General features: G+C 46.9%; 2 protein-coding genes across 8 annotated transcripts in view; one reads left to right on the top strand and one right to left on the bottom strand.

The window, feature by feature from the left end:
* The window catches only part of LOC129022910 (protein HIRA), a 107396-nt gene extending 86236 nt beyond the window's left edge, over window positions 1-21160 (bottom strand). For 4 of the 7 annotated variants that reach the window (XM_054469248.2, XM_054469247.2, XM_063662844.1 and 1 more), the window contains exons 1-2: window positions 20717-20852; window positions 45-107 (exon numbers count right to left, since the gene is read on the bottom strand). In XM_054469248.2, the coding sequence (XP_054325223.1) occupies window positions 45-107; window positions 20717-20753 (100 nt within the window). In that variant the 5' untranslated portion in view covers window positions 20754-20852. Of the gene's footprint in view, window positions 1-44; window positions 108-9598; window positions 9717-20716; window positions 20853-21031 lie in introns of those variants that run through there. The other 3 variants (XM_063662839.1, XM_063662845.1, XM_063662842.1) reach the window with 3 other exon arrangements.
* Window positions 21161-21705: 545 nt separating this feature from the next.
* MRPL40 (mitochondrial ribosomal protein L40) lies at window positions 21706-25332 on the top strand. Its single transcript, XM_054469256.2, has 4 exons — window positions 21706-21879; window positions 22538-22621; window positions 23996-24154; window positions 24895-25332. The coding sequence occupies exons 1-4, from the start codon at window positions 21827-21829 to the stop codon at window positions 25217-25219; spliced, it is 621 nt and encodes a 206-aa protein (XP_054325231.1). The 5' UTR covers window positions 21706-21826; the 3' UTR covers window positions 25220-25332.
* Window positions 25333-27422: the final 2090 nt, after the last annotated feature.

Below are 27422 nucleotides of genomic sequence, written 5' to 3'. Positions count from 1 at the left end.
GGCAGGGCTGTTAAGCTTTCCCTTTCTTTATTCCATAAACATACCTTGTCCTCCAGTTGCGAACTTGGTCCCGTCAGGGTGAATATCAACTGAAAAAATCGGCTTGCCTGGAAACAAAGAAAAAAAATACAGTATCTAAATTGGCTTTTATTCATTGAACAGTATCAAACTCAACAGATTCAGTTAAAGTCTAAACTGCTAGAAGATTCTCCAAACATTAGACAACTGAAAGTCCAACAGTGGGAGAAAGTATTCCATCACTGAGAATGGCTGAGCCCATAGGATGCCTGGGCATTTGTCTGCCATCTTGTAGGGATGTGTGTTTGTAATGGCTATGAGCTGTTCATGATTAAAGTTCTGAGTCACAGGTACTTAGTCACAAGGGCACACAGCTATAACTCCAGACATCTCCCTATTGCACGGATCTGCACTTGACTGGCAGCCTGGACAGAAGGAGTACTATTTGTCTTTTCTGGCTGACAGCTGAGCAGGACCAGCGCTGGCTGCAACCAAGGAGCACTGCTTCACTTGTCATACTTCTGCTTCCAAACAGCCCTCTTTTGTTTGTGCTGTGAAGTTCCCATACAGTCTGCCATTTCAGCATCTCCTCTGGCTGAACCTCCTTCACAGTTTGTACTCTATGTTAAATTAGCTGTTCAATTCCTCCAGGAGAAAGGACTGTGGCTATTAGTTCTTAGAAGCCCCAAAGAGCCCAGTATGGGCCTAGGCTTGCACTAGGATCCTATGAAGCTAGCTGGCTGGCTGGGTGGGTGGATCAGACTGGCAAAAGCACTGTAGGAGCTTGAAACCCAGCAGACCACAGAAGGCACTCACGCCTGGTGGGCATTTGTTCAGCTCCCTGCTTCTAGGACAAAGGTGTAAGAGCTACAAGTGGCATGTCAGTTGCTGTTGAGTTCATCACCACATCTTCAGCCTCTAGCACAGTACCCAGTGCACGGTAGCGCAGTAATATCCGTTCATTGACAAAGGAGATACATGACAATGATCTGAGCATCAACAGTTGCTGATATAGATGGGCTGTTGCCAAGAGTCTCTTAATTGAACATGTTCTGTCTCTGTCACCCAAGAGGAGGCAATGTGGACACAGTACCAGAGTCACTAGCCCTAGTAGAATCACTCATTAAGTACTGGGGTCAGGAGTGTGTGGGCAGGCAGTGGCTGCCTGAGAACTGTGAAGTCCTCCAGGGCTCCCATGCAAGTGTTGAAAATTAAACGCTGGTGCCCAAAAGGCACTGCCCAGCATGGGACCCAGGCAGCACCCAGCTGTGGAGAGCCGCAGCCATGTAGTCAAATCAAGCATGAACTTGAGAGAAAATACACTTTCCTTCTTACTGGTCACTATGTAGTATAGGTTGAGTATCCCTTATCTGAAACACCTGGGACCCGTTTTAACCAAAGGGAAATGACAGAAGCAGTGTTGCTCCAGTTCCAGGTGTAGGCCTAAAGAGTCTAGCAGTTCAACTTTGGCTCTCTGGAGAAATCTAGTTGTCATGTGAGAAGTCCAAGTACCCTGAGACCACCATGTTTTGAAGAGGCCCAAGCTGGCCACATGTAGAGCATCAAAGAGCCCGGACAAGTGAGAATCAAGGCCACAGACACAGGCCTGGTGAGGTGTTCTATCCCCAAGCTATTCGAGCCACCCCAGCAGCTTCCATAGAGCCAAGATGAGCTGAACCTGCTAAGTCCTGACAAGCTGCAGAATTATGAGCAAATAATAAAACTGTTATTGTTTTAAGCCAGCAAATTTAGGGGTTTGTCATATAAGAGATAACCCAAAATGCCAATTCATTTGCTTTTCTGCTTAAGCCAGCTTGAGCTGGGCATTTGTCATTTTAACAAAAAATGTTCTAGCTGACAGCCTTGGTCTTGACAGGCAATCAGGGCGGAACATTCCCCTCCCCTTGGAGTGCTTTTCAGTTCCATAAGTCTGTGAGACATTGTATGACATCAGTTCCCTCAAGAAGCACACCAGAAACCCTTACCTGCAAGTCACAGTTTCCCTGACTACCCAAGAGCACATACAGGCTGAGCCAGGCCATGCTGAGGGCTTAGCTGCACAAGTAACCAATTAGAGCCCATGCGCTTTAGATCATGCCCACTCACAGCATCGACTGCATGTTTTCTCACTCAGCCTCTGTTTGCAGATTTCTACTACGAGCCAGGCATTAGGCTAAGCAATGAGAAAGTAAAGATACATAATCATACAAACTCCCCTAGTAAGATGTCCACTGATGGACACTTCACAAGTAGAAAGCCACCTGACTCAGCCTCGGGCTTCCTGCAGCAATAATAACTGGATTGGGTCCCAAAGGTTGAGTAAGAGTTAGCCAGAAGATCGGGTGAAGGAGAGGGTTTTCAGGCTGAGGGGATGCACAGCATGGAATCAAGAAATAGGCTGATGTAATGTTGCAGAGCAGACTGCAGGTAGAGAGTGTGAGAAAGAAGAGGAGACAGAGATGGCTCAGCAAGCATCAGTAAGGAGCTCAGACATTTCTCTAAAGGTACTTTCAAGGCAGGGTAATGCCAAGGTCAGATTCACATTCTGGCTCCACAATAGCAGTGTGGAAAATGGGGGTGGGGGCCTCAAGGCTCCAGGGGAAGGCAGGGATGGAGGCTGGCAACAGGTTTGGGTTTTGGCATTAAACATCATGGGCTAAATCTTCAGCCCTGCCACTTACCCAGCTACAAAGCCTTGAGATTTTATTTTATTTTTTTTATTTTATTATTTTGAGAAGGCGTGCCTGGTTCATTGGCACCAGGTTTCCTTTCTTAGTGCTGTGCAGATTAGATGAAATATGGTAGGGGACCTACACAGATACCAGCACAGTGCTGGCTCCCCATCTCCTTACAGCACTAGGCCTTTCCGTCCCAAGGAAAGCAGTCACTCACATTCCATTAGTGGGAATGAAACTCTTCATTTATTTATTTATTTATAGACAGAGTTTTGCTCTGTTGCCCAGGCTGGAGTGCAGTGGTGCCATCTCGAACACTGCAAGCTCTGCCTCCCGGGTTCACGCCATTCTCCTGCCTCAGCCTCCCGAGTAGCTGGGACTACAGGTGCCTGCCACTACGTCCGGCTAATTTTTGTATTTTTAGTAGAAATGGGGTTTTACCATGTTAGCCAGGATGGTCTCAATCTCCTGGCCTCATGATCCGACCACCTCAGCCTCCCAAAGTGCTGGGACTACAAGGGTGAGCCACCGCGCCCGGCCAGGAATGAACCTCTTCTAAAGGGCTCTCTGAGGTGGAGCTGAGGAAAGGGACCTTCTGGCTGAGCTAGTTAGAGAACTCTTCCTGTGGCACAGCATGATGATGACAAAGATGAGTTCCCAACTACCTCCAGTGTCTGGCCTTTCTTTGTAATAGAGACAGAAAGAAAAGACAAATTAACACACCCTAGACTCTAGAGACACCAAGCAATTACCTATCCTTAGATCAACCCCAGATCAGAACGTTGTCCCTGCACACCCAATATACAGCCAATATAGTCAGCCACTGTCTACTGTCTGGGGATTTGCTGATTTGACAAGAGCAGCACAAATGCTTTCCACCTGGCAGGGAATAAAGACTACATTAAGGAAGCTGGGATTATGACAGGGCATGCTCAGGTAGAATCGTACCCTCCTTCACACTAGGGGGAAGATTCTTAGAAGAGGACTAAACATGGGAACTTAAACTCTGAGCAGAGAGAGGTGGCCGGAGGCAAAGCAGAGAGGGCACAATGGAGAGCTGCTGGCCCTTCCCTCTCAGCAGTCCCACAGACCTTTGGTTTGGCTCCAAAAAGTCTCTGGGCTTTTATGCTCTGATAGTTCATTGGGTAGAGCTGACTGGAACACATGTGCTTATGTCCTTTTGGAATGAAGCTTGGGAAAGTTGAGGACTTTGCCCAGTGAATGTTGCTCCTGGGAACACTTCCTGCACTGCCCAATTAGAACTTGGTTTTAACCAATGTTGACAAATTTAGAATTAAAAATAAGAAAATGTTTGAAACATTTATTAAATAAAACAGTTACAAAACAATACTAAAATATAAGGTGGGGCCGGTCACGGTGGCTCACGCCTGTAATCCCAGCACTTCGGGAGACCGAGGCAGGTAGATCACTTGAGGTCAGGAGTTTGAGACCAGCCTGACCAACATAGCGCACCATTGCACTCCAGCCTGGGTGACAGAGTGACACCGTCTCAAAAAACAAAACAAAACAAAAAATATATAAGGTGGGTGCAAACAACACAAACTTATTTATTTATTTATTTATTTTGAGACAAAATCTTACTCTGTCACCCAGGTTGGAGTGCAGTAGCGCAATCTCAGCTCACTGCAACCTCTACCTCCCAAGTTCAAGCGATTCTCCTGCCTCAGCCTCCCGAGTAGCTGGGACTATAGGTGTTTGCCACCATGCCTGGCTAAAAAGTGCTGGAATTACAGGCTTGAGCCACCCTGCCCAGCCGCAAACAACATAATCTTAAATGTAGAAAACCTTAAAGATTCCACAGAAAAACTATTAGTGCTAATAATGAATTCAGCAAAGTTGCAGGATACAAAATCAACAAACAAAAGTCATCTGCATTTCTATACACCAACAATGAACAATCTGAAAGGGAAATTAAGAAAACAGTTCAATTTACAACAGAATCAAAATGAATAAAATTTGTAGGAATAAACTTAGCCAAGGAGGCGAAAGACTTGTACACTGAAACTATAAAACATTGTTGAAGGAGATCAAAGACACAAATAAATGAAAAAACATTATGTATGTGCTCATGGACTAGAAGATTTAATAACTTTAAGATGTTAGGCTGGGCACAGTGGCTCATGCCTGTAATCCCAGCACTTTGGGAGGCTGAGGCGGGTGGATCACATGAGGTTGGGAATCCGAGACCAGCCTGACCAACATGGAGAAACCCTGTCTCTACTAAAAATACAAAAATTAGCCGGGCATGGTGGCATATGCCTGTAATCCCAGCTACTTGGGAGGCTGAGGCAGGAGAACTGCTTGAACCCGGGAGGTGGAGGTTGCAGTGCGCCAATTTTGTGCCATTGCACTCCAGCCTGGGCAACAAGAGCGAAACTCTGTCTCAAAAAAAAAAAGATGTCAAAACTCCTAAAAGTGATTTGTAGGCTTAATGGAATCCCTATGAAAATCCCAATGGTACTTTCTGCAGAAATTTAAAAAAAAAAATTGATCCCAAAATTCACATGGAATCTTAAGGGACCCTGAACAGTCAAAAGAATCTTCAAAAAGTACAAAGTTGAGGATCTCGCACTTCCTTATTTCAAAACTTACTACAAAGCTACAGTGATCAGACCAGTGAAGTACAGGCATAGACAGACACCTAGAACAACAGAATACAGAGCCCAGAAATAAACTATTGTGTATATGGTCAAATGATTTTGACAAGGGGCCAAGACCATTCAATGGGGAAAGAACAGTCTCTTTTACAAATGGTGCTGCGAAAACTGCACATGCAAAAGAATGAAGTTGGATCCCTATCTCATACCATATACAATTAACTCAAAATGGATCAAAGACCTGCATATATATCTTAGAAGGAAACACAGGGGAAAAGCTTCACAAGATTGGATTTGGCAGTAATTTCTTTTTCTTTTTTCTTTCTTTTCTTTTTTTTTGAGACAGCACCTCATTCTGTTGCCCAGGCTGGAGTGCCGTGGTATGATCTTGGCCTACTGCAGCCTCAACCTTCCAGGCTCAAGAAACCCTCCCATCTCAGTCTCCTGAGTAGTTGGGGACTGAGTGCACCACCATGCCTGGCTAATTTCTGTATTTCTTGTAGAGATGGGGTTTCACCATGTTGCCCAGACTGGTCTCAAACTCCTGAGCTCAAGCGATCTGCTACCTTTACGTCCCAAAGTGCTAGGATTATAGGTGTGCACCACTGCATCTGACCATGGATTTGACAACAATTTCTTAGATATGAGACCAAAGGCACAGACAATAAAAGAAAAATAAACTGAACTTCATCAAAATTAAAAACTTTTGTGCATCAAAGGAAAATATCAACAGAATAAAAAGGCAACCCATAGAATGGGAGAAATATCTGCAAATTACATATCTGATAAGGGATTAATGTCCAGAATATATAGAGAAATCCTAAAACTCAACAACATGACTCAAAATTGGGCAAATAACTTGAACAGGCATTTCTCCAAAGAAGATATACAAATGAGGCATGGTGCAATGGCTCACATCTGTAATCCCAGCACTTTGGGAGGCTGAGGTGGGTGGATCACCTGAGGTAAGGAATTCAAGACCAGCCTGGCCAACATGGTGAAACCCTGTCTCTTCTAAAACTACAAAAATTAGCCAAGCGTGGTGGTGGGTGCCTGTAGTCCCATCTACTCTGGAGGCTGAAGCAGGAGAATCGCTTGAACCCAGGGGGCAGAGGTTGCAGTGAGCTGAGATCGTGCCATTGCACTCCAGCCTGGGCGACAGTGTGAGACTCTGTCTCAAAAAAAAAAAAAAAAAAAAAATGCAAAGAAAAGATACATAAATGACCAACAAGCACATGAAAAGATGTCAATGTCAGTAACCAGTAGAGAAATGCAAGTCAAAACCACAATTACATATCACCTCACATCCATTAAGATGGCTACTAACGGCCGGGTGCGGTGGCTCATGCCTGTAATCCCAGCACTTTGGGAGGCTAAGGTGGGCGGATCAAGAGGTCAAGAGATCAAGACCACCCTGGCCAAAATGGTGAAACCCCATCTCTACTAAAAATACAAAAATTAGCTGGGCATGGTGGCGTGTGCCTGTAGTCCCAGCTACTCGGGAGGCTGAGGCAGGAGAATCACTTGAACCTGGGAGGTGGAGGTTGCAGTGGGCCAAGATCCCACCACTGTACTCCAGCCTAGAGACACAGTGAGACTCCGTCTCAAAAAAAAAAAAAAAAAAAAGATGGCTACTAACAAAAAACCTCAGGAAGTAAGTGTTGGTGAGGGTGTACAGAAATTGTAACCCTTGTTAAAAATATAATTACCATATGACCTGGCAATTATACTTCTGGGTATATAACCAAAAGAAAGGGTCTTGAAGGGCTATTTGTACACCCATGTTCATAGCAGTACTATTCACTACAGCCAAGAGGTGGAAGCAACCCAAGTGTCCCTTGACCGATGAATGGATGAACAAAATGTGGTATATATCCATACAATGGAATATTATTTAGCCTTAAAAAGGAAAGTAGTTCTGATGCACACTACAACGTGGATGAACCTCAAAGACATTATGGTAAGTGAAAAAAGACAAATATCATAGGATTCCACTTATATGAGCTATCTATGAATAGTCAAATTCATAGAAACACAAAGTAGAATGGTGGTTGCCTGCGTCTGAGTTGAGGGGAAAATAGGGAGTTGTTGCTTAATTGGTATAAAGGTTTGCAAGATGAAAATGTTCTGGAGATTGGCTGCACAATAATGTGAATTGTGACAGTACTGAATTACATACTTAAAAATGATTAAGATAGTAAATTTTATATTGTGAGTATCTGACCACAATTTTTAAAACGCTAATAAAAACCAAACAAAACCAAAAATAAAAATAAATAAAATGGAGGACTGCAGGAGGGAGGTGGGTGTAATTATAAAAATTGTTGGTGGGGTGCGGTGGCTCACGCCTGTAATCCCAACACCTTGGGAGGCCGAGGCGGGCGGATCATGAGGTCAGGAGATTGAGACCATCCTGGCTAACACGGTGAAACCCCGTCTCTACTAAAAATATAAAAAAAAAAATTTGCCGGGCATGGTGGCGGCGGGAGCCTGTAGTCCCAGCTACTCGGGAGGCTGAGGCAGGAGAATGGCATGAACCTGGGAGGCGGAGCTTGCAGTGAGCCGAGATCGCGCCACTGCACTCCAGCCTGGGCAACAGAGCGAGACTCTGTCTCAAAAAAATAAAAACAAAAAAAATATAAAAATTGTTGGAACTGTTCAGCATCTCGACTGCAGTGGTAGATACACGAACCTGCACAGGTGACAAAATTGTATAGAACTAAACATACACATGCACAAATAAGTACAAATAAAACTGGGGAAATAAATTTTAAAAAAATAGGTAGCGTATGTCAATGTCAACTATAGTTTTGCAAAATGTTAACATTGGGAGAAACTGGACAAAGTCCAGAAGTACCTTCTCAGTATTTCATACAACTGGGTGTGAATCTATAATCATCTCGATAAGAAATAAACACACACACACACACATAAGGCCTGTTTTTAAAAAACGATATATATGTGCGTGTACTAATATATAAGGCAGTAGAGGTAAATATCCAAACACCAGAGGTTAGGTCATAATAAAAATGATTCTTTTCATGTGCAGGTGACAATATGCACACTCTATAACAAGCAATCCCTCTGGAGAAACTCATCAGCCAAACACACTAATGTGACCTATATGCAAGTAACTCCTATGGCTGACTGCCTTCTAAACACCTCACCCTGATCTTCTCTATAACGGTCTGATCTTTCCAAGAAACCTGCTCTACCTACTGTCCGCCCCAACACAGTTAAGGCCAGACCTTGAGAGGAGAGGCCAACAATCCTTGCACAATGGCCACCCCGCCCCCACGACTTTTCTGACGTCATCTCCTACTAACCCCCACCATCACTGGTCTTCCTCTTTTCTTGGACTGTACCAGGTGTGCTCCTATCTTGGGCCTTGTACTGACTCTTCCTTGCCTCCTTCAGGTCTTTGCTCAATGTCACCCTCACATTGAGGCCTACTCTAACAACTTTAATTTAAAGGATTATTTCCCCAACGTGGCACAACAAATCCCCTTAGTCCTGATCTATTTGTTTCCTTGGGAATTTCTTACATATTAATTTCCTTTATTGTATGTCTGTCTACTCTGCCCACTAGAATGCAAACTCCAGTAAGTAGATCAGCTCTTTTGTCTGTTTTATTCACTAATTCATCCTCAGGACCCAGAGCTGTGGCTTGGCACATAACAGGCACAACAATAAAAACTTGTTGCTGTTGAATGGCTGGAGAAAGCTCATGACAGAAGCACTACATTCAAACACCTTCAGTATCACTGGTGTAACAATCTTTGGAAGGCAGGCTCCTGATCTCCTGCTGTGGGGACTCAGATTTCGCCAACTGCCTGCAGGTGGGAAGCACACCCTTGGCTGGTTCACAGCCATCTGCTGCTGTTATCTCTACCACTTTCGACCACAAAAACTTATCCCCATCTTCTTCAGTAAGCATGACACAATGACATCTCATAGATGTCAGATACCTAAGAGATTGAAAACACAGCACAGGAAGGAAGCTGTTGCACCATATGACCATTGTGTGTGTGTGTGTGCACGTGCCACAAACTAAAGTGGAAAAATGTCACAGGTATATCATTTAGGAGACCTTAATCACTTCTCCTGAAGCATCTGCCAACATATGATCAACAAAGTTCTGAGATTGAGTGCAGTGGCTCACTCCCGTAATCCCAGCACTTTGGGAGGCCAAGGCAGGCAGATCACTTGCTCTGAGGAATTCGAGACCACCTTAGGCAACATGGTGAACCCCATCTCTACAAATTAAAAACAAAAAACAAAAATTACCCAGTAGTGGTGGTGCAAGCCTGTAGTCTCAGCTACTCAGGAGGCTGAGGTGGGAGGATCTATTGAGCCCGGGAGGTCGAAGCTGCAGTGAGCCGTGATCACGCCACCGCACTCCAGCCTGGGCAACAAAAAGAAACTGTCTCAAAAAAAAAAAAAAAAAAAACCAAAACAAAACAAAAAACAAACAAACAAAACCCCAAAAAACAAAAAAGTTTTGATAAAAGGCATTTCTGTTTCTTAATACTTCTTTCCCCTCTCATTTTGCAGAACAGAGGTATTCCCTAAAAAGTATCTGCACAGGAGGATTGCTCGAGCCCAGGAGCTCAAGGCTGCAGTGAACTATGGTCATGCCACTGTACTCCACTCTGAGCGACAAAGTAAGACCTTGTCTTTAAAAAAAAAAAAAGTTATCTGCAAGGGTACAATGTATATTATTCAGGTGATGGTTGCACTAAAAGCCCAGACTTCATCACTAAGCAATATATCCATGTAACAAAACTGCACTTAAATCTCTTAAATTTAACAACAAAAAGTTATCTGCAAAATGTACTCCTATAAATCTAGTCCCTTCCACCTACTTCCATTAGAAAATTAAAAGCTACATTTCCATAGGGGGAAAAATCTGCTAGCTCAACAATAACCACAATTAAGAAGACAACAAACCTACAATACTATTTAAGTGAAAAATGCACAGCAGGCTGGGCGCAGTGGCTCACGCCTGTAATCCCAGCACTTTAGGAGGTCGAGGCAGGTGGATCACCTGAGGTCAGGAGTTCAAAACCAGCCTGGCCAACATGGTGAAACCCCATCTCTACTAAAAATACAAAAAATTAGTTGAGTGTGGTGGCACGTGCCTGTAATCCCAGCTAATTGGAAGGCTGAGGCAGGAGAATCGCTTGAACCCTGGAGGCAGAGATTGCAGTGAGCCGAGGTCGCACCATTGCACTCCAGCCTGGGCAACAAAAGCAAAACTCCGTCTCAAAAAAAAAAAAATGCACAGCAACATTTTAGCTATGCCAGTTATCTGTACAATGCAAGGTCTGTAAGGGAAGCTACACACCGAAGACATTGATTTGCTATGGTGACCGATGGGGATTTGGCTAAAGTCTTAAAAAAATTCCGACACTTGTATAATGTGCATACACTAAATGTGTCTTCTAAAATCACAAAATCACCCAGTTGTTTTTTTCCAAATGGTTTGAAAGACCACATTAAAAGTTTTAACAATGTGTTTTCCTTTGTGCATTTTCTAATTTTTCCTAACTTCTTTCACAGTCTTACTAAGCTCAGTAGATAGCAACTCTGCCCTTAGACTGGAACTCATCCTTCTGTTCTCTCTTATCTCTTTTGTGTGTGTGTGAGTGTATGAGATGGAGTCTTGCTCTGTTACCCAGGCTGGACTGCAGTGATGCGACCTCAGCTCACTGCAACCTCCCCCTCTGGGTTTCAAGCAATTCTCCTGCCTCAGCCTCCCGAGTTGCTGGGACTACAGGTACATGCCACCACACCTGGCTAATTTTTGTATTTTTAGTAGAGACGCATTTTTGCTATGTTGGCCAGGCTGGTCTTGAACTCCTAACCTCAAGTGATCCGCCTGCCTCAGCCTCCCAAAGTGCTGGGATTACAGGTGTGAGCCACCATGTCCAGCCTGTTCTATCTCATACCCCATATTTGACCCTACCTTCCCAACATACCCATAACCCAAACTTTCTGAAGAGATGCAAATGTTCCTTATCTTTATCAGGGAACAGGTTACAAAGTACAGTAACTTGTCAAAAGTCAACACATTATACATTTAAGGTCTGGACATTTTATTTATATCTGAAAAGAATGTTATATATAACATATACATATAAACACATATATACATGTAACGTATTACATAATCACACACACACACACAGACTCTCCTCCACCAGCTCCAACCATTTCTCGCCATCACAGCCATCACCATCCTGATCCAGACCATCTCTTGCTTGGATTACTACCAATAGTTGGCATTATAACTGGTCTCCTGGCTCCTCCCTCCCTCTGGTCCCCCACAACCAATCTAGTCTCCATGTAGCAGTCAGAAAGAGCTCTAAAACCCACGTCAGATCACAGTAGTCCTCTGCTCCCCTTGCAGTGAGAATCAAGGCCTTCTAGTAGCCTACTAGGCTCTCCCAATCAGTCTGCTGTTCACTCTCTGGCCTCCTCTCTCACAGCCCTTGCCTTGCTCCAACCACAATGACATCTGTGCTACTGCTCAAACCCTCCAGGCAAGTTCCAGCTCTTCTTTCTGCCTGGAATGCTCTTCCCTCAAATGGCACCTTCCTCATCTCCATCAGGCCTGCAGTGAATGCTGTGGTATCATGCCCAGGTTCCTACCCTCCAGGGACTAAAGCACACTCCCACAGCTATCTGTGGAGTGTTGGCAGCCCCAACAGCTGCCTGTAGTCTTTCCCCAGGTCAGACCTACCCTCAGTGGAAGAACTCTTTTGGCAGGGTCAGGTCTCCTTTCCAAAAGAGCCTATATCCAGGCTGTGGACACGGGAGTAAAGGGCCTTGGTCTCCCACCCCAATCCAGGACAACTCTGAAGGGCTTCCCCAGCTCCAGAATTCCCAGCAGGGCTGGCTGCGGCTTTCTCTGTGCTTACATCACAGCTTGCCTTCTCCCTCTCTCTGGTCCTGCTTCCTTTACTCCTTCAATGGTGTGGATCCCAAGAGCCCTCCCCAGTAATCCTGCATGCAAAAATCTGCAGCTCAGAATTTGACTCCTGCAACAAGGTCTTTGCTCAAATGCTACCTTTTCACTCAGGCTTTGCCAAAGTGTCCCACTTAAACCCATCTATCCGCCCACTCTGCCTCAGCATTCCTCATCTCTAAGTCTGCTGTTTCTCCAATGCACAGGATCTTGTTTGTGATTCTGCTATGTGTCTCACCAGGAAGCTCCCCTCCCACATCTCCTCTTTTCCACTTACACAGGAAACCCCCAGCAGATCCCCTCCCAGTCTCACTGGCCAGGATGCGTAACAGGCTGCTCCTCAAGAGCCTGGCATGCTGCTTGGTTCACTGCTGTTTTAAGAGCTGAAAACATACACACACTGACTCACACACAGGCATACACACACACACACACACACACAGACACACACACACATTTTCAGCTCTTAAAACAGCAGTGAATTTATCAAGTGTTTTTCCCATGTGAGACCTTCTGTTAGAGGATGCAGCAGACCCGGAGTCTGCTCCAACAAAGGTCTATCCCTGGACCTTAAATAAGGCCTGCTGTCCCTTCTGTCTGGTCTTCACCACAGTGGCTTTTGCCAGGGTAGCCTCCCAGGGAATTGGCCTACCCTAGGTTTGTTAATGCATCGAGGCAGATAATGCTTTTAGGAGCAACAAATGTTAATCTAAATGGGTTTTCTTTTTGCCAGGAGTGTTTTAAAACCATTTGCTATCTGTTTCATCCACTTCCTTTCCTAAAATGGAAGGCTCTAGAAGACAGAATCATGTAAATGAACTCCTTGGGTAAGGCTTGGGCAGAGTGTTTCCCCTCATCATTGGAATTGCCAGCAGATTCCACCAGAAACAGCCAGCCAGGATGAACAAGAAGTTTGTTTGCAGTACATCAACTCTACCAGCCAAGGACAACAGACACTGTTAGCTGCCCATCCATCAGCCACTTTCCATCACCAACTTCCAGCACTCAGCACTCCTTCAACATTTACTGAGTGACTACTATGGTGTGTACCAAGTACCATTCCTGGCCCTGGGAAAAGGGCATAAGCAAAGACAAAGTCTGTTTTCCAGGAGCATATGTTCCCCCGGGGAGGTGTCTAATAGAACTCCAGTTTTATTCAGATATCCACTCTGCCAGTTATGTAAGCCAGTAGGCAACGATGATTGATGCAAGAGAGGGCACGTGACCTAGTTGGACCAATGGTGGCCAATGGGGAAGACCCAAAGTCCAAGGCTGGGGCACAGACCTCTCCCTTCTGCTTCTCACTGAAAACAGTCTTGATACCCCACAACCAGAGAACTCCTGAAAACCAAATGCCAGAGAAGGCTCACCAAGCACACTTCAAGAGAAACCTACCAGGTTAGAAGCCCCAAGGCACTCAGAATGGCTACAGAAGCAGTCAGAGGACAAGCTCCAGGGACCAGACTCCTGGTCCCATGCCATACCACGTGGTTTCTGAAAGCTGTCCTTCTGAGGAGGAAATGGGCCTGAAGCTCTCCAGGACAGAGTGGCCAGCCTCAGCACAGAGACCAGTGCTTAGCAAATTAGAAAGAGTAAGTCTGGGCTTGGGCTGGAGTCTAAGTGTGACTCTCAACACATCTCCATCACATCTAGTGGAATCTTGGTGCCAGGGGGTCACCTCATCTCACTCAGCCTCAGTTTCCATCTGCGAACTGTAATGCTGCAAGTCACAGAGAATTTCAAAGGTAATCTTCTATCGTATGTAACAAGTCCTGAGATAGGTCAGCTTCAGGGTGCATTAATTTAGCAACTTAAAGAGACATGTCCCTCCGTCTTCCTCTCCTGTCATCAGTGTCGGCCCTGTTCCAAGCTAACTTTTACACGCAGACCTAGTAAAGTCCAGCAGAAGAGACTAGCCTTTCAAGCATCTCCTCTTATTTAATTCCCTAAGAGGTCCCAGCAGACGTCCCCTCCTAGTCTCAAGGGCCAAAATGGCATCACATGGCTGTTCCTCAACAAATCCTTGGCATTTACCCACACACTAGCTTAGGGCTATCAGCAGCTTGGCCTGCAGAAGGCAGGCCAAAAAAATTGGGGTTCTGCTAACAAGGAACAAGGCAGGCAACCCTACAATATTTGCAACACTCCCTTTGTGCTATTTGACAATATGCACACTATTCACAATCCCACTCACTTCTAGGTGTTGTTGCTGACTCTGGCAGGATGATAAAATGTGCTTTGCATAAATTTTTGGTCCCCAGGGCTCATTCCATACCTCTGGTCATGTGCTAGACACTTCTGCAGTCCATAGGCAAACACCCCAGATGAACAGAACATGCTAGCAACCTCTGGGGAAAGAGAGGGGTCAAGCCAGACACAGAGCATCCTCTTCCTGGTCACCGACAGGACCCAAGATCAGCACAGTGGAAGCAGGTCTCCTCCTTGGCTTCAGTGGTCAAGGCCAGACGCTCCTCAGAAGTCCCTCCCAGCTGTGTAACTATGATTCTGCTCATAAAGTGAAAATAACTTTTCAACCACTTCTTAGAGTAAAACAAATGTGTAAGAAAATCCCATTTCCTGGCCTTCATCCATAATCTTTCTGCAGCATATTAAAGAAATAAATTCAGAGAGTGGCTGGGCGCGGTGGCTCACAACTGTAATACTAGCACTTTGGGAGGCCGAGGCGGGTGGATCACCTGAGATCAGGAGTTCGAGAGCAGCCAGGCCAACGTGGCGAAAATGTGTATTAAAAATACAAAAATACTAAATACCAAATACTAAAAATACAAAAATTAGCCAGGCATGGTGGCATGTGCCTGTAATCCCAGCTACTCGGGAGGCTGAGGTAGGAGAATCACTTGAACGCGGGAGGTGGAGGTTGCAGTGAGCTGAGATCATGCCACTGCACTCCAGCCTGGGTGACAGAGCGAGACTCTTTCTCAAAATAAATAAATAAAATATATAAGTAAATAAATAAATTCAGAGTGGCCCAAATCTACAGTCACCTGCCTATATGGCCAAGTCCCATTAATTCTACCTCTACCCTGTCTTTAGTGCCTCTCTATTTCTCACCTCCACCACCTTGTGACCTCCCTGTCTCCCTGAGCATCTCATCAAGACTGGAAACTCCTAACTCCTCTAGGGCCTGCCTAAGACACAGGTTGGGTGTTTTATCCAGCTTCCTCAGAAGCCTCAATGCTCTCCTCTCTCCCCTAACCCCAAGAAGGAAGCTCAAGCTGCTGGCAAGGCTCTGCCTCCCAGCCCCATTCTCCCTCTTGCCCTGTTTAGCCTCCCTCCTAACATGTTCTATGTCTTTTCCTAAATGCTTTCACCCTCTGGGCCTTTTCTCCTGATGGTCTCATGTGCTGTAGCGCCTTCTCTGCCATCACAATTCTAGTCACGTCAAGGTTCAGTCCAAGGACACATCCACAAACCCGACTCTGCTGGTGAAGTGCCCTTCCTCCTTGGGCTATCACGCTTATTACTCTAGCTCCTGTTTCCCCTGCCCCGCATTCTAGAATATGGTTTGTATGTCAGTCTCTCTCATCTATCTTCCACACAGCTTTCCGTTCAGAGAGAGAGCCTTATTTACCTCTGATCCCCACAGAACTCTTACCAGAAAGGTTCAATGTTTGTTGCATAAATTAGTGAAAAATCCACCGCAAAATATCACCCAGTTTTCTTCTGACTCTTCAGATGTACTCCGGTTATTTTCCTAAATCAACCTACTGTCTTCAGGCATAAGTCAGGAGAGAAATTGCTGAGAGAATCTGCATTTTCTGAGCTACCATATGGAGCAGGTGAGGCAAGAATTATTGACTTCATGAACAGATTAGGAAAAGAGATGGAAAAACTTTTTATGTCACATATTTAGTAAGCAGCAGGGCACAGAGACTCCAGAGCAGGATATCTGATTCCAAAAACAGAAGACAAAATTCTTGTCCTCAAGAAACTTACAGTCTAGTCGGAACTATAAGACAAATACACCAAAAGGCAAATAACTTATTCAGAGTGGGGTTTCTCACCCTTAGCACTATTGATATTTGGGGCTAGATAATTCTCCATGTGTGGGCTGTCCTGCATGCTATACGATGTTTAACAGATTTGTCCCCTACCCACTTGATGCCAGTAGCACTTACCCTGCCCAACCCTGTTGTGACAACCACAAATGTCTCTAGACATTGCCCTGTAGAACCACTGATCTAAAGCAACTGCCAAGTTTATCTCTCAACCACTGCAATCATATAACCTCACCATTAGGATCCTTTCCCTGCCAGTTCTCAGACATAGGTCTGCAGTGCCCTCCGGCAGCAGGCTGGACCTTACCCACCCACTCCTGACTTTATCATTATATGATTCTGCCTATATTTTCCCTTCAAGCTGAATTATTTAATTTTCATGCTGATGTCTCAGTAGGACAGCTTCAAATCCTTTTCAGAATGACACACGGTAGGGGTAAAAATAATCCAATCGCAGGACATGAGAAAACACACACCAGAAGGCCATGTGATTACCAGCAAATGACCCTATTCTTGAAAATCTCCCAAATCCCTTTTCATAACACTGCCATCAAAGTGTGAATCAAAGGCCAAAGGTGGACAAGAGCTCTTTCAGTCCTGGCCCTCTTGGTTAGAACTGGCTTCGCCAAAGAGCTGAGCATGAGCACTGTCTGCCCAGGCATGAGAATTCCAGAAAAAACTCAGGAGCAAAGGCCCAGAGTTGGGAAGAGCCATGAATCTCAACGAGATTTTCTAAACATACAAACTCCATATTTCTACAAACTTTAAAACCAGAAACCTAGTTGTTTTTACTTTCTGACCTTAACCTAACTTAGAAATAAAGCTTATTTTGGTCAATTCTAAAATAAAATATATAGAGAATACTATATCCAAGAACACAAAGTAAAATGTGTATGTATGAACAATACCTGACACACAACTTCTATATAAATGATAGCTATTATTATATATCTAAATTTAACAATCTTTTATATTTGGTCACAGGATAAAATGGAAGAGGTAAGTCTTATTTTACCAAGGCCCAGAAGTAGAGTTATAAGTCCAAGAATTTACAACTAGTAAATGATGCAGTTTTGAACCCAGTCTGATTCCACATTCAAGGCTCATTTCACTGCAACATGACAACTTCAAGATTAACTTATTGATAACCTTAGACAAGTGCTTCTCAATTGGGGGTGATTTTGGCTACCAATGGACATTGGCAATGACTGGAGATATTTCTGGTTGATACAACTTCTATTCATCAAGAAGTTTGTGAACTAGAAACTTTAAGTTCTAAGAAGGTGTTTGTGAAGTGCTACTCTCTAAGAAGGTGTTTGTGAAGTGCTACTGGCATCTGGTGGGTAGAGGCCAAGGATACTAGAAACATTCTATAACATAGATGACAATCACACAATTTTATGGCCCAAAATGTCTACCTGCTGAAGTTGGGAAACCCTACCTTAGAGGTGTCTCTATTATCAGCCAAGAAAATGAAGACCAAAGTATACCTACACTTCAATAAATACTTCTTCTCCTGTTCTAGCTACCCTCTCCACTTTGAATGGATTCCCTGCCACACCAGAGAAAAATGCTGAGCTCTCTGCTACTTCCCCCTTTAGACTCTTGAAAAACAGAAAAAATATGTTCATGCTAGGTGCAGTGGCTCACGCCTGTAGTCCCAGCTACTCAGGATGCTGAGGCAGGAAGATCCCTTGAGCCCAGGTATTTGAGTCTAGCCTGGGCAACATTGCAAGATCCCATTTCTATTAAAAAAAAAAAAAAGTTATGTTTGTGCTTCACAAAATTGGAGACATGAATACAGAATAAGGAAGCCAGAAAGTGCAATGATGTGCTTTCCAAAAGCAAGCACAATTTTACTGGCCACTACCCACCCCTCAGGCTTCTGGCTGAGCAGCCTCTGCTCCCAGCAGCCACCAATACTCCTATAGTATTTAAAGGCCTGCTCAGTAGTGATTCAGACCAGCATCATTTCCTCCAGGGCAGTGGTAATTTACTTCTTGACAGTCCTTCTGAACATTCCATGAGATTTTAAAAGAAAGGAAATTTGACAAAGAACAAGTTTAAAAGAAGTTAAATCCCACCTGCCAGAGTTGCCATTTTTTTTTTTTTTTTTTTTTTTGACATGGAGTCTCACTGTCACCAGGCTGGAGTGCAGTGGCGTGATCTCGGCTCACTGCAACCTCTACTTCTGGGGTTCAAGTGATTCTCCTGCCTCAGCCTCCCGAGTAGCTGGGACTACAGGTGCGCGCCGCCACGCCCAGCTAATTTTCGTATTTTTAGTAGAGACGGGGTTTCACCATGTTGGCCAGGATGGTCTCGATCTCTTGACCTCGTGATCCGCCCACCTCAGCCTCCCAAAGTGCTGGGATTACAGGCGTGCACCACTGTGCCCAGCCTCTTTTTATTATTACTTATTATCTCAGATTTCTAAAGCACTTTACAGTTTGGGGAGCATTTTTATATCTACACTCCCAACAGAGTATCACAAGCATACTATGAAGTGGTTAGAGTAGATATTATCATGCTCCATTCTAGGGCTGTAGAGAGGCCCTCAGCAATAAGGGCCACTGTTGTGTTTGCTCCGCCAGGCTGATGCACTTGGCTGCTGATCTGGGTATAGTCTCTTATTCATTTGTACCTAGTTCATCACTTAAGCATCTTGACTTACTTACGTTTACATAGCATAAAACTTTTGGCCTACAAAGGAGCTTATCAAAAAGGAACAAGTTATATGACAGTAGAAGAGAGGCTGGAGAAGGGTAGGCTATTGACAAAAACTGATTTAGGTAAAGCATTTTAAAATAAAAATTCCATCAGACCTTCACACAGTAAACTAGTTCATAATAACACTTTTCCTTTCCTAATCACAAGTATCATAATTCATAATTACAATATTTGTCCAGTTCTCCAGGGAAAGATCTGCACAGTACACATCAGGAAATGCTCTTGGAGATCAACAGGAGAAATGAAACTAAAACTCAAGGCTTCTGCTTTCATGCATAGTAAACCCAACTTCATCTTGATAAATTATGAAAACCTCAGCTTTCTTACCTGTTTTAGCCAATATTTATCACATACCCATCATGTGGAAGAGGTTGCTCAATGCAGCAGGGGATACAGAAGGGATTGAGGCAGTCCCTACCCTGGAAGCATATGGAAAGTACCCTCACACCTTCCATGCAAGGCAAAACACACAGTGATACAGCATATCTACCGGGGTAACTCAGGATGAACAGTTTCAAAAGAAACACGTGACCTCACCTAGTCCCTGAAAAATGGGAAAGATGTCACACAAGATGGAAGGAGAGAGAGGTGGCAGGAGAACACACACATTATCAGTTCAGTTTAGTTGTGGTAGTAGAGAGCATCCTGGGACCAAATTCAAAACGAAAAAGCCACATGTTAAAATATCTATTCTCGCTCTTAAAGAAAACGGTAGCACCCTCTAGTCGCATTAAAAAGTAGAAATGAGGAACAAGACAGCATCAGGGTGACCCTTTGCCTGTCAACAGTCAAGACAGGCCAGAATCAGGCCCTGGGCTGGAGGAGTCTCCCTGGGTTGGAGGAGTCTCCTTGGGTTAATTTCTGTGCTACAGTGCTGTCAGCAGAGTGGGGTGGGGGAGGGGGAGGCGCGCTTTTTTCATCTCCCCGGGGAGCAAACACCAACTCCTGCAGCAGTTCTGCCAACAAGGCAGAACTATGACGAAACTGATTACCACTAGCCTCTCTCTATCAGAGTCAAGATACGGGGTGGATGAGTCCGTTCCCCAAGGGTGTGCTTTGGGGCCACTACCACAGAGCTAAGGAAGCCCCTGTCCTAGAACACACCTGTGCCCTATCTGCCCAACCCTAGTTCACCCTGATGTCCCAGCTCAGCATTAATCGTGGATCCTTTGCGGGGGCCCTGGGCCCCCAAACCCTCTTATTCAGGGACCACAATTCCCCAAATGGGGGCACTGTCACCAGATCCAGAGGAGCAGTAACAGTCCCTCTTGCAGATTTCGGATCTTCATCCTGCCACTGAAAGGCCACAAGGAGATTTCATCCCGGTTTCACCTTCAGGACCGTCTGAGCACTTTTCGGGCGATGCAGACCAGTGGAAGGCACTGGCTGGCATCAAGGCCCGCTCCTGGGAGCCAGGCCGCGGCCCCTCCAAGGACCACAGGTGGGCAGCGGAAGACTCAGAGCAAGGGCCAAGGGCGAAGATGGCCCTCGCTGCGGTCAACCCGGAGCACGTGCTGGGGCTCACCGGCCTCTCCGCGCTGAGGACAAAGTCCGCTCCCGGCGGCTTCTTGGCTTGGGCACCGGGTGGGCGTCAGGGGCGAGACAGGCAGGACTTGCGCGCGCCCCGACTCGACTCCAGACCCCGACCCGACTCCGGGCTCGGCCTCCCGCGACCCTGCGCGCACTCACCATTGTGGTTGACCCAGGTCGGCTTCAGGAGCTTCATTGTTCGGCCGCCGCCGCCGCCGGGCTGAGGCAAGCGCCGGGTCCCTCAGCGCGCCCGGGCCATGGAGCCACCGCCGCCGCTTCCTCCCGCGCCGCCCGCCCTCCGGCCGCCGCCCGCCCCGCGCCCTCAGGGCCGCCGCGCCATTGCCGGCCCGCGCCCCCCTCCGCCGCCACAGCCGCCACCCGCGCTCGGCCGCCGCCGCCGCCACCACAGCCGCATCCCCTGCGCCGCTCCTCCTCAGGCGGCTCCCGGGCAACGCCGGAAGTCACGGCGCGCACCTGCCAAATCGCCCCGGCGGGAAACCGCTCCCCACGCGGACTGGGCCGCCCCGGCTCCTCCGCTGGCAGGGGCTTCGGGTCGGGCCTGGGCGCGGGCGCCCCAGAAGGGGCGGTTCGCCTGGACGGCGGACAGCGAGCGGGGCCTGGAGTTGCAACCCGGGCCGCCCGCAGAGGCAGGCGGGGCGCAGGTGGCGTGGACCGCCCGTCACCAGCTCTGCCTCGCCAGTCTGAGTCCGACTTATTAACTAGCTTCCGTCATTCATCAACACGCGCTATTGGGCATCTTGCGAGCGCCGGGCTCCGCGCCGGCGCCGGAATGCGATCCGGACTTCGGACTCGAACAAATGCGGGGGACGAGCCAACCCTGGTGGGGGAGGCTGGGGCGGACGCGTTTATTAGATCGGGGCCGTTTGCCTAGACATGAACATTTGGACTCGGAGGAGCAGAGGGACGCCCCCTCGGCCGCTCCGGCTGCACTGCGGGGCCGAGGCCCGCGCGAGGGCGCAGACCGACCAACCGGCTACGACCTGGCTGGCGGGACTGTGCCCGCTGCAGAGGCGCGCTCGCAGCCCAGGGCGGGGACGGAAGGGAGGACCCCGAGCCGCGTGAAGCGCAAGGCGCTTGTGTGCGCAGCTGACGCCCGAGGCGGGGCTGCGTCGGGGGCGGGGACAGGCGCTTCCCAGCCCCCGCAGCCGGAACGCCTGAGCGCTGGGCGGCCGGTCGGCCGGACCTCAGCAGGGGGCACCGCGGGCCGGACTGCGGAGGGGCGCACGCCCGGAAGCGGCGAGGGTAGCCATGACGGCCTCCGTGCTGCGAGGTATCTCGCTATCCCTGCGCTCGACTAGCGGGTGAGTGTGGACCCTGGCGGGATAGCGGAGTGCCCAGGGCGCGTACGGGGTCTTCGCGCCTGTCCGCCAGGACTCGCCTGTCCTCCCTGCTCGCCTCCCAGTCCACGAATAGCTCAGGGATGAGCCATCTGATCGTGACTCTTATGCATGAAAATCTGAGCACCCTGGCGAGCAGGGGTCCTGCTCAAGTCTTCTGTGGTGTGAACGAAAGATTTTGCAAAGTCTCCCACGTTGACCTTGCTGTCACATCAAGTAGTTAGAAGTGCCCCGGGTTCGGGAGCATTGTAATTTTTTATTTTCCTGTGAAGTGGGAGAGAATCAGATATTTATTTATTTATTTGAGACAGAGTCTCGCTCTGTCGCCCAGGCTGGAGTGCAGTGCCGCGATTTCGGCTTACTGCAACCTCTGCCTCCCGGGTTCAAGCAGTTCTGCCCCGGCCTCCAGAGTAGCTCGGATTACAGGCGCCCAACACCACGCCCGGCTAATTTTTGTATTTTTAGTAGAGACGGGGGTTTCACCATGTTGGCCAGGCTGGTCTTGAACTCCTGACCTCGCGATCCACCCGCCTCAGCCTCCCAAAGTGCTGGGATTACAGACGTGAGCAACCGCGCCTGGCCTCGAGAAGCAGATATTTATACATAGTCTTGTATCTTTCAGGCTTCTGGGAACTTGGCAGACGCAGATTAGAGAGACTCACCAGCGAGCGTCATTGTTGTCTTTCTGGGAACTCATTCCCATGAGGTAAAACTCAACCGAGGGCCTGACCTCTGGGGGTATAGGTGTCAGTCGATGTGTAGAGAACAAAGCAAGAATCCTGGATGTGTGGTTTGCAAAATGAACAGCCTACAAAGTTTCTCAGTTAAATTTAGGCCGATGCTTTTCTGTTTTTCCAACATTTTCCAAACCATAGATTGATGTTTGTAATTTTTAAAATTTGAGCAGTTTAAGTATTCTCCTTGAAGGGATTCCTGTGTGTTTTAAAGGACACAGCTTAAGTTTCTGTTTGTCCATGAGCCTTCCTCTTCCCTGCCCATTCTGAGGCCCTGGAGAGTGTGGAGAAGATGCAAGTATTAAAGGTATTTCCATCTGGCACTCTCGACTCTTTGTAGATACTTGATTCAGTCAATCTTGATGGTAAAGGATTTGATTTTTCTTTTTTTTTTTTTGAGATGGAGTCTCACTGTGTCACCCAGGCTGGAGTGCAGTGGTGTGACCTCGGATCACTGCAGCCTTCGCCTCCTGGGTTCAACTAATAATTCTCCTGCCTCAGCCTCCCAAGTAGCTGGGATTACAGGCGCCCACCACCATGCCCGGCTAATTTTTGTATTTTTAGTAGAGACTGGGTTTCACCATGTTGGTCAGGCTGGTCTCGAACTCCTGATCTCAGGTGATCCACCTACCTCAGCCCCCCAAAGTGCTGGGATTACAGGCCTGAGCCACCGCACCCAGTCCACAAATCAATTTTAATAGTAATGAGCTTCTAATCTAACAGTTTGGTATTTTCACTTTTGAGTGTAATCCCAAGGCACACCTGAATCCCAGCAGTAAAGAGGAACACTTCCCCTGATTTTATACCCTGATGCTTCTTGTTGCTTTTGTACTTTTTTTTTTTTTTTTTTGAGACAGAGTCTCGCTCTGTTACCCAAGCTGGAGTGCAGTGGCACGATCTCGTCCCACTGCAACCTCTGCCTCCCAGGCTCAAGTGATTCTCCTGCCTCAGCTTCCCGAGAAGCTGGGATTACAGGTGCGCACCACCACACCCGGCTAATTTTTGTATTTTTAGTAGAGACAGGGTTTCGCCACGTTGGCCAGGCTGGTCTCGAACTCCTGACCTTGGGCAATCTGCCCGCCTTTGCCTCCCAAAGTGCTGGGATTACAGGCCTGAGCCACTGCACCCGGCTGCTTTTGTACTGTTTCTTGTAATTGATGGCACCCACACAGTTCTCAAAAGTACTGTGGGGTGGAGTACCTCCTCACCACGCTGAGCTCATGAGTTAAGTCATGCACAGCTCCTTCCCCCAGTGGAGAGGTCAATATGGGGTACTTACCATCTTGTCTCTCAGTAGGTTCATGAGACCAAAGAGGAAAATGTTTAATATTTGCTTTATCTATTAGATCAGAACCTCTTCGAAAGAAGAAGAAGGTAGATCCTAAAAAAGACCAAGAAGCAAAGGAGCGCTTGAAAAGGAAGATCCGAAAACTGGAAAAGGCTGCTCAAGAGCTAATTCCTATTGAAGATTTTATTACCCCTCTAAAGTTCTTGGATAAAGCAAGGTAAGGATCCTTCTCTAGGGATGAAGTCCTCAGGACAAAGGTGTAATATCAACTTCAGGTAGTTGTGTCTGTAGTTCACACCTGTGATAGTCATTGGTCAGTAGGCTTGAGCTGACTTGGCCCTAATGAGTCCTTGCTCCTTTTGGAAGCAGGAGAAAGCATCCTTTGGTGGTACTCTCGAATGGCTCTGGGTGGGAAAGAACCTAAGACGTCTAATAATCCAGATGCTTAATCACTGCTCTGGAGTTCATGTTGTTGCTGTCATGCGTGAGGAGTCTTGGCTGTTTCTGATCCCTTGGGCCTGGAGTCTGAAGCCCTTGCCTCATCCTAACAGTAGAAAACCCTTGGCCTCCTGTTTTATCATGCAGATACCTTTAGTTGGTATTTGTTGGGATTCTACTGTGTGCAGTGTTAACAGCTCCTGCTGCCGTTTTGTGAGCAGTGTGCACCATCTATAAAAGGGCAGGTGTTAAAGTCATCTCTCACCCAAGGGAGTATTTGCTTGGGCAGAGGAAGTGCTACCAGTCTCCTCAGATCATCTGTTCTTCTCACAGAAAGCAAATGACCTTGGTTCCAAGCATCAGTTGCAGCTGCAGCCACATACAACATTCCATTTCTTAATTTGTCCCAAACTTGTTTTATCTCCTAAGTCCTGTCTGTCTGGCAATGGGAATACTTGTGTCAGTTGCAGTCACAGACTTACATGCCAGTGAGGTTGGTAACCCTTAGCTTCTTTGCAGAGAGCGGCCTCAGGTGGAGCTCACCTTTGAGGAGACTGAGAGGAGAGCTCTGCTTCTGAAGAAGTGGTCTTTGTACAAGCAGCAAGAGCATAAGATGGAGAGGGACACCATCAGGGCTATGCTAGAAGCCCAGCAGGAAGCTCTGGAGGAACTGCGACTGGAGTCCCCGAAACTCCATGCTGAGGCCATCAAGCGGGATCCTAACCTGTTCCCCTTTGAGAAGGAAGGGCCACATTACACACCACCGATTCCTAACTACCAGCCCCCTGAAGGCAGGTACAATGACATCACCAAGGTGTACACACAAATGGAGTTTAAGAGATAGACTTGCAGGCTGCTATCCTTAACATGCTGCCCCTGAGAGTAGGAATGACCAAGGTTCAAGTCTGCTTTCCACAGAAGCAGGCATACTGTTAATAAATACTGGTTTAATCAAAATGCTCCTTTGTCTTGTGTTAGAATTTTTTTTTTTCTTTTGAGACAGAGTCTCCCTCTGTTGCCCAGGCTGGAGTGCAGTGACGCAGTCTCAGCTCACTGCAAACTCTGTCTCTCTGGTTCAGGCGATTCTCCTGTGTCAGCCTCCTGAGTATCTGGGATTACAAGTGTGCGCCACCACGCATGGCTAATTTTTGTATTTTTAGGAGACAGAGTTTTGCCATGTTGGCCAGGCTGGTCTCGAACTCCTGACCTCAAGTGATCCGCCTACCTTGGCCTCCCAAAGCACTGGGATTATAGGCGTCAGCCACCACGCCCAGCCAGAATTAAAATTAATTCACCAGGCCGGGCTCAGTGGCTCACGCCTATAATCCTGGTACTTTGGGAGGCCAAGGCGGGCGGATCACGAAATGAGGTCAGGAGATCGAGACCATCCTAGCTAACACAGTGAAACCCCATCTCTACTAAAAATACAAAAAAAATTAGCTGGGCATGGTGGCGGGCGCCTGTAGTCCCAGCTACTCAAGAGGCTGAGGCAGGAGAAAGGTGTGAACCTGGGAGGTGAAGCTTGCAGTGAGCCGAGATCACACCACTGCACTCCAGCCTGGGTGAAAGAGCGAGACTACATCTCAAAGAAAAAAAAAAAAAGTTTATTCACCTAAGATGGATGGAGGTGACAGATGCTGCCCTTCTCCAGGTAATGGGAAGAAGATGACAAAGACATCAACTGCTGCCCTCAAATGGGAAAACAAAAATGTGTAAAAAGAAGATCCCAAGGGTATAGTGAAAATACTAACAGGAGTCAAAGTAACAGAGGAGTGGTGGGAAAGGAAGTTGCCAGCTGGAAAGGCATGCGGAGAAGCAGGGCCTTCCTGATGGGAAAGACCGAGGAGCCACCTTTGTGTTTTCAGCTGGGGTTAGGGGGAGGCAGAAGAGCGTGGAGCAGGCCAGGGACATAGTAGTTAATAAAGATGCTGTGGCCCCCAAGACGGTGTGAGGCCCGGCTGGGGCAGCGGACTCTGTCTCAAGTGCTTAGTCTAGAATGTGAATGTGTTAGTCTGCTCAGGCTGCCATTACAAATTACCATAGACTGGGTGGCTTAAACAACAGAAATTTATTTTCTCACAATTCTGGGGGCTAGAACTCCTGAGATCAAGGTACCAGCAGGCTTGTTTTCTGAGTCTTTCTCCTTAGCTTGCAGATGGCCGCCTTTTCCCTCACATGGTCGTCCCAATCTGTTTCCTAATTTTTTATAGACACCAGTTATACTGGAATAGGGTCCACCTAATGACCTCATTATAACTTAATTATCTCTTTAACGATGCTACCTCCAAATACCTCCAAATACAGTCACATTCTGAAGTATGGGGTTGGGGGGAGTGGGAGGGTCGTATGGGTAGGACTTCAACATAGGAACTGTAGGGGACACAATTCAGCCTGTCACAGTACAGGCCCAGTGTACGAATAGAGCCATTTTCCCCAGTGGCTTGGATCACAACCTCAGAAAGGATTTTTGTGTTTTTTTTACCACCTTAGTGCAGGTAAACCAGGGAAACATTTCATTGGAATAAGAAGTTAGGTTGTCTTCCTAGCGTGTGGTTCACTTTTTTCCCTTTTTTAAAAATTGTGGTGGCCAGGCACCATGGCTCACGCCTGTAATCCCAGCACTTTGGGAGGCCTAGGTGGGCAGATCATCTGAGGTCAGGAGTTCGAGACCAGCCTGACCAACATGGTGAAACCCCGTCTCTACTAAAAATAGAAAATTAGCTAGGTGTAGTGGCACATGCCTGTAATCCCAGCTACTCGGGAGGCTGAGAAAGGAGAATTGCTTGAATCCGGGAAGTGGAGGTAGTGAGCCGAGATCATGCCACTGCACTCCAGCCTGGACAAGAAGAGTGAAACTCCCCCTCAAAAAAAAAAAAAAAAAAAATTGTGGTAAAATACACATAAACTTTACTATCTTCATCATTTCTAACTGTATGGCTCAGTGGTATTGAGGACATTCATACCATCAGACAACATTACCACCATCCGTCCATCTCCAGAGCTCTTCATTGCAAAACAACTCTATCCATTAAACCATAATCCCCTGT

The sequence above is a fragment of the Pongo pygmaeus genome, chromosome 23 (assembly GCF_028885625.2).
Source record: "Pongo pygmaeus isolate AG05252 chromosome 23, NHGRI_mPonPyg2-v2.0_pri, whole genome shotgun sequence".
Lineage (NCBI taxonomy): Eukaryota > Metazoa > Chordata > Mammalia > Primates > Hominidae > Pongo > Pongo pygmaeus.
This window is presented reverse-complemented; position numbering and strand designations above follow the sequence as displayed.

Coding starts and splice junctions, on each gene's coding strand:
- MRPL40 (XM_054469256.2), top strand. CDS start 21,827: ATGACGGCCTCCGTGCTGCGAGGTATCTCGCTATCCCTGCGCTCGACT. Junction 21,880..22,537: donor TCCCTGCGCTCGACTAGCGG/GTGAGTGTGGAC, acceptor TGTATCTTTCAG/GCTTCTGGGAACTTGGCAGA. Junction 24,155..24,894: donor AAGTTCTTGGATAAAGCAAG/GTAAGGATCCTT, acceptor GCTTCTTTGCAG/AGAGCGGCCTCAGGTGGAGC.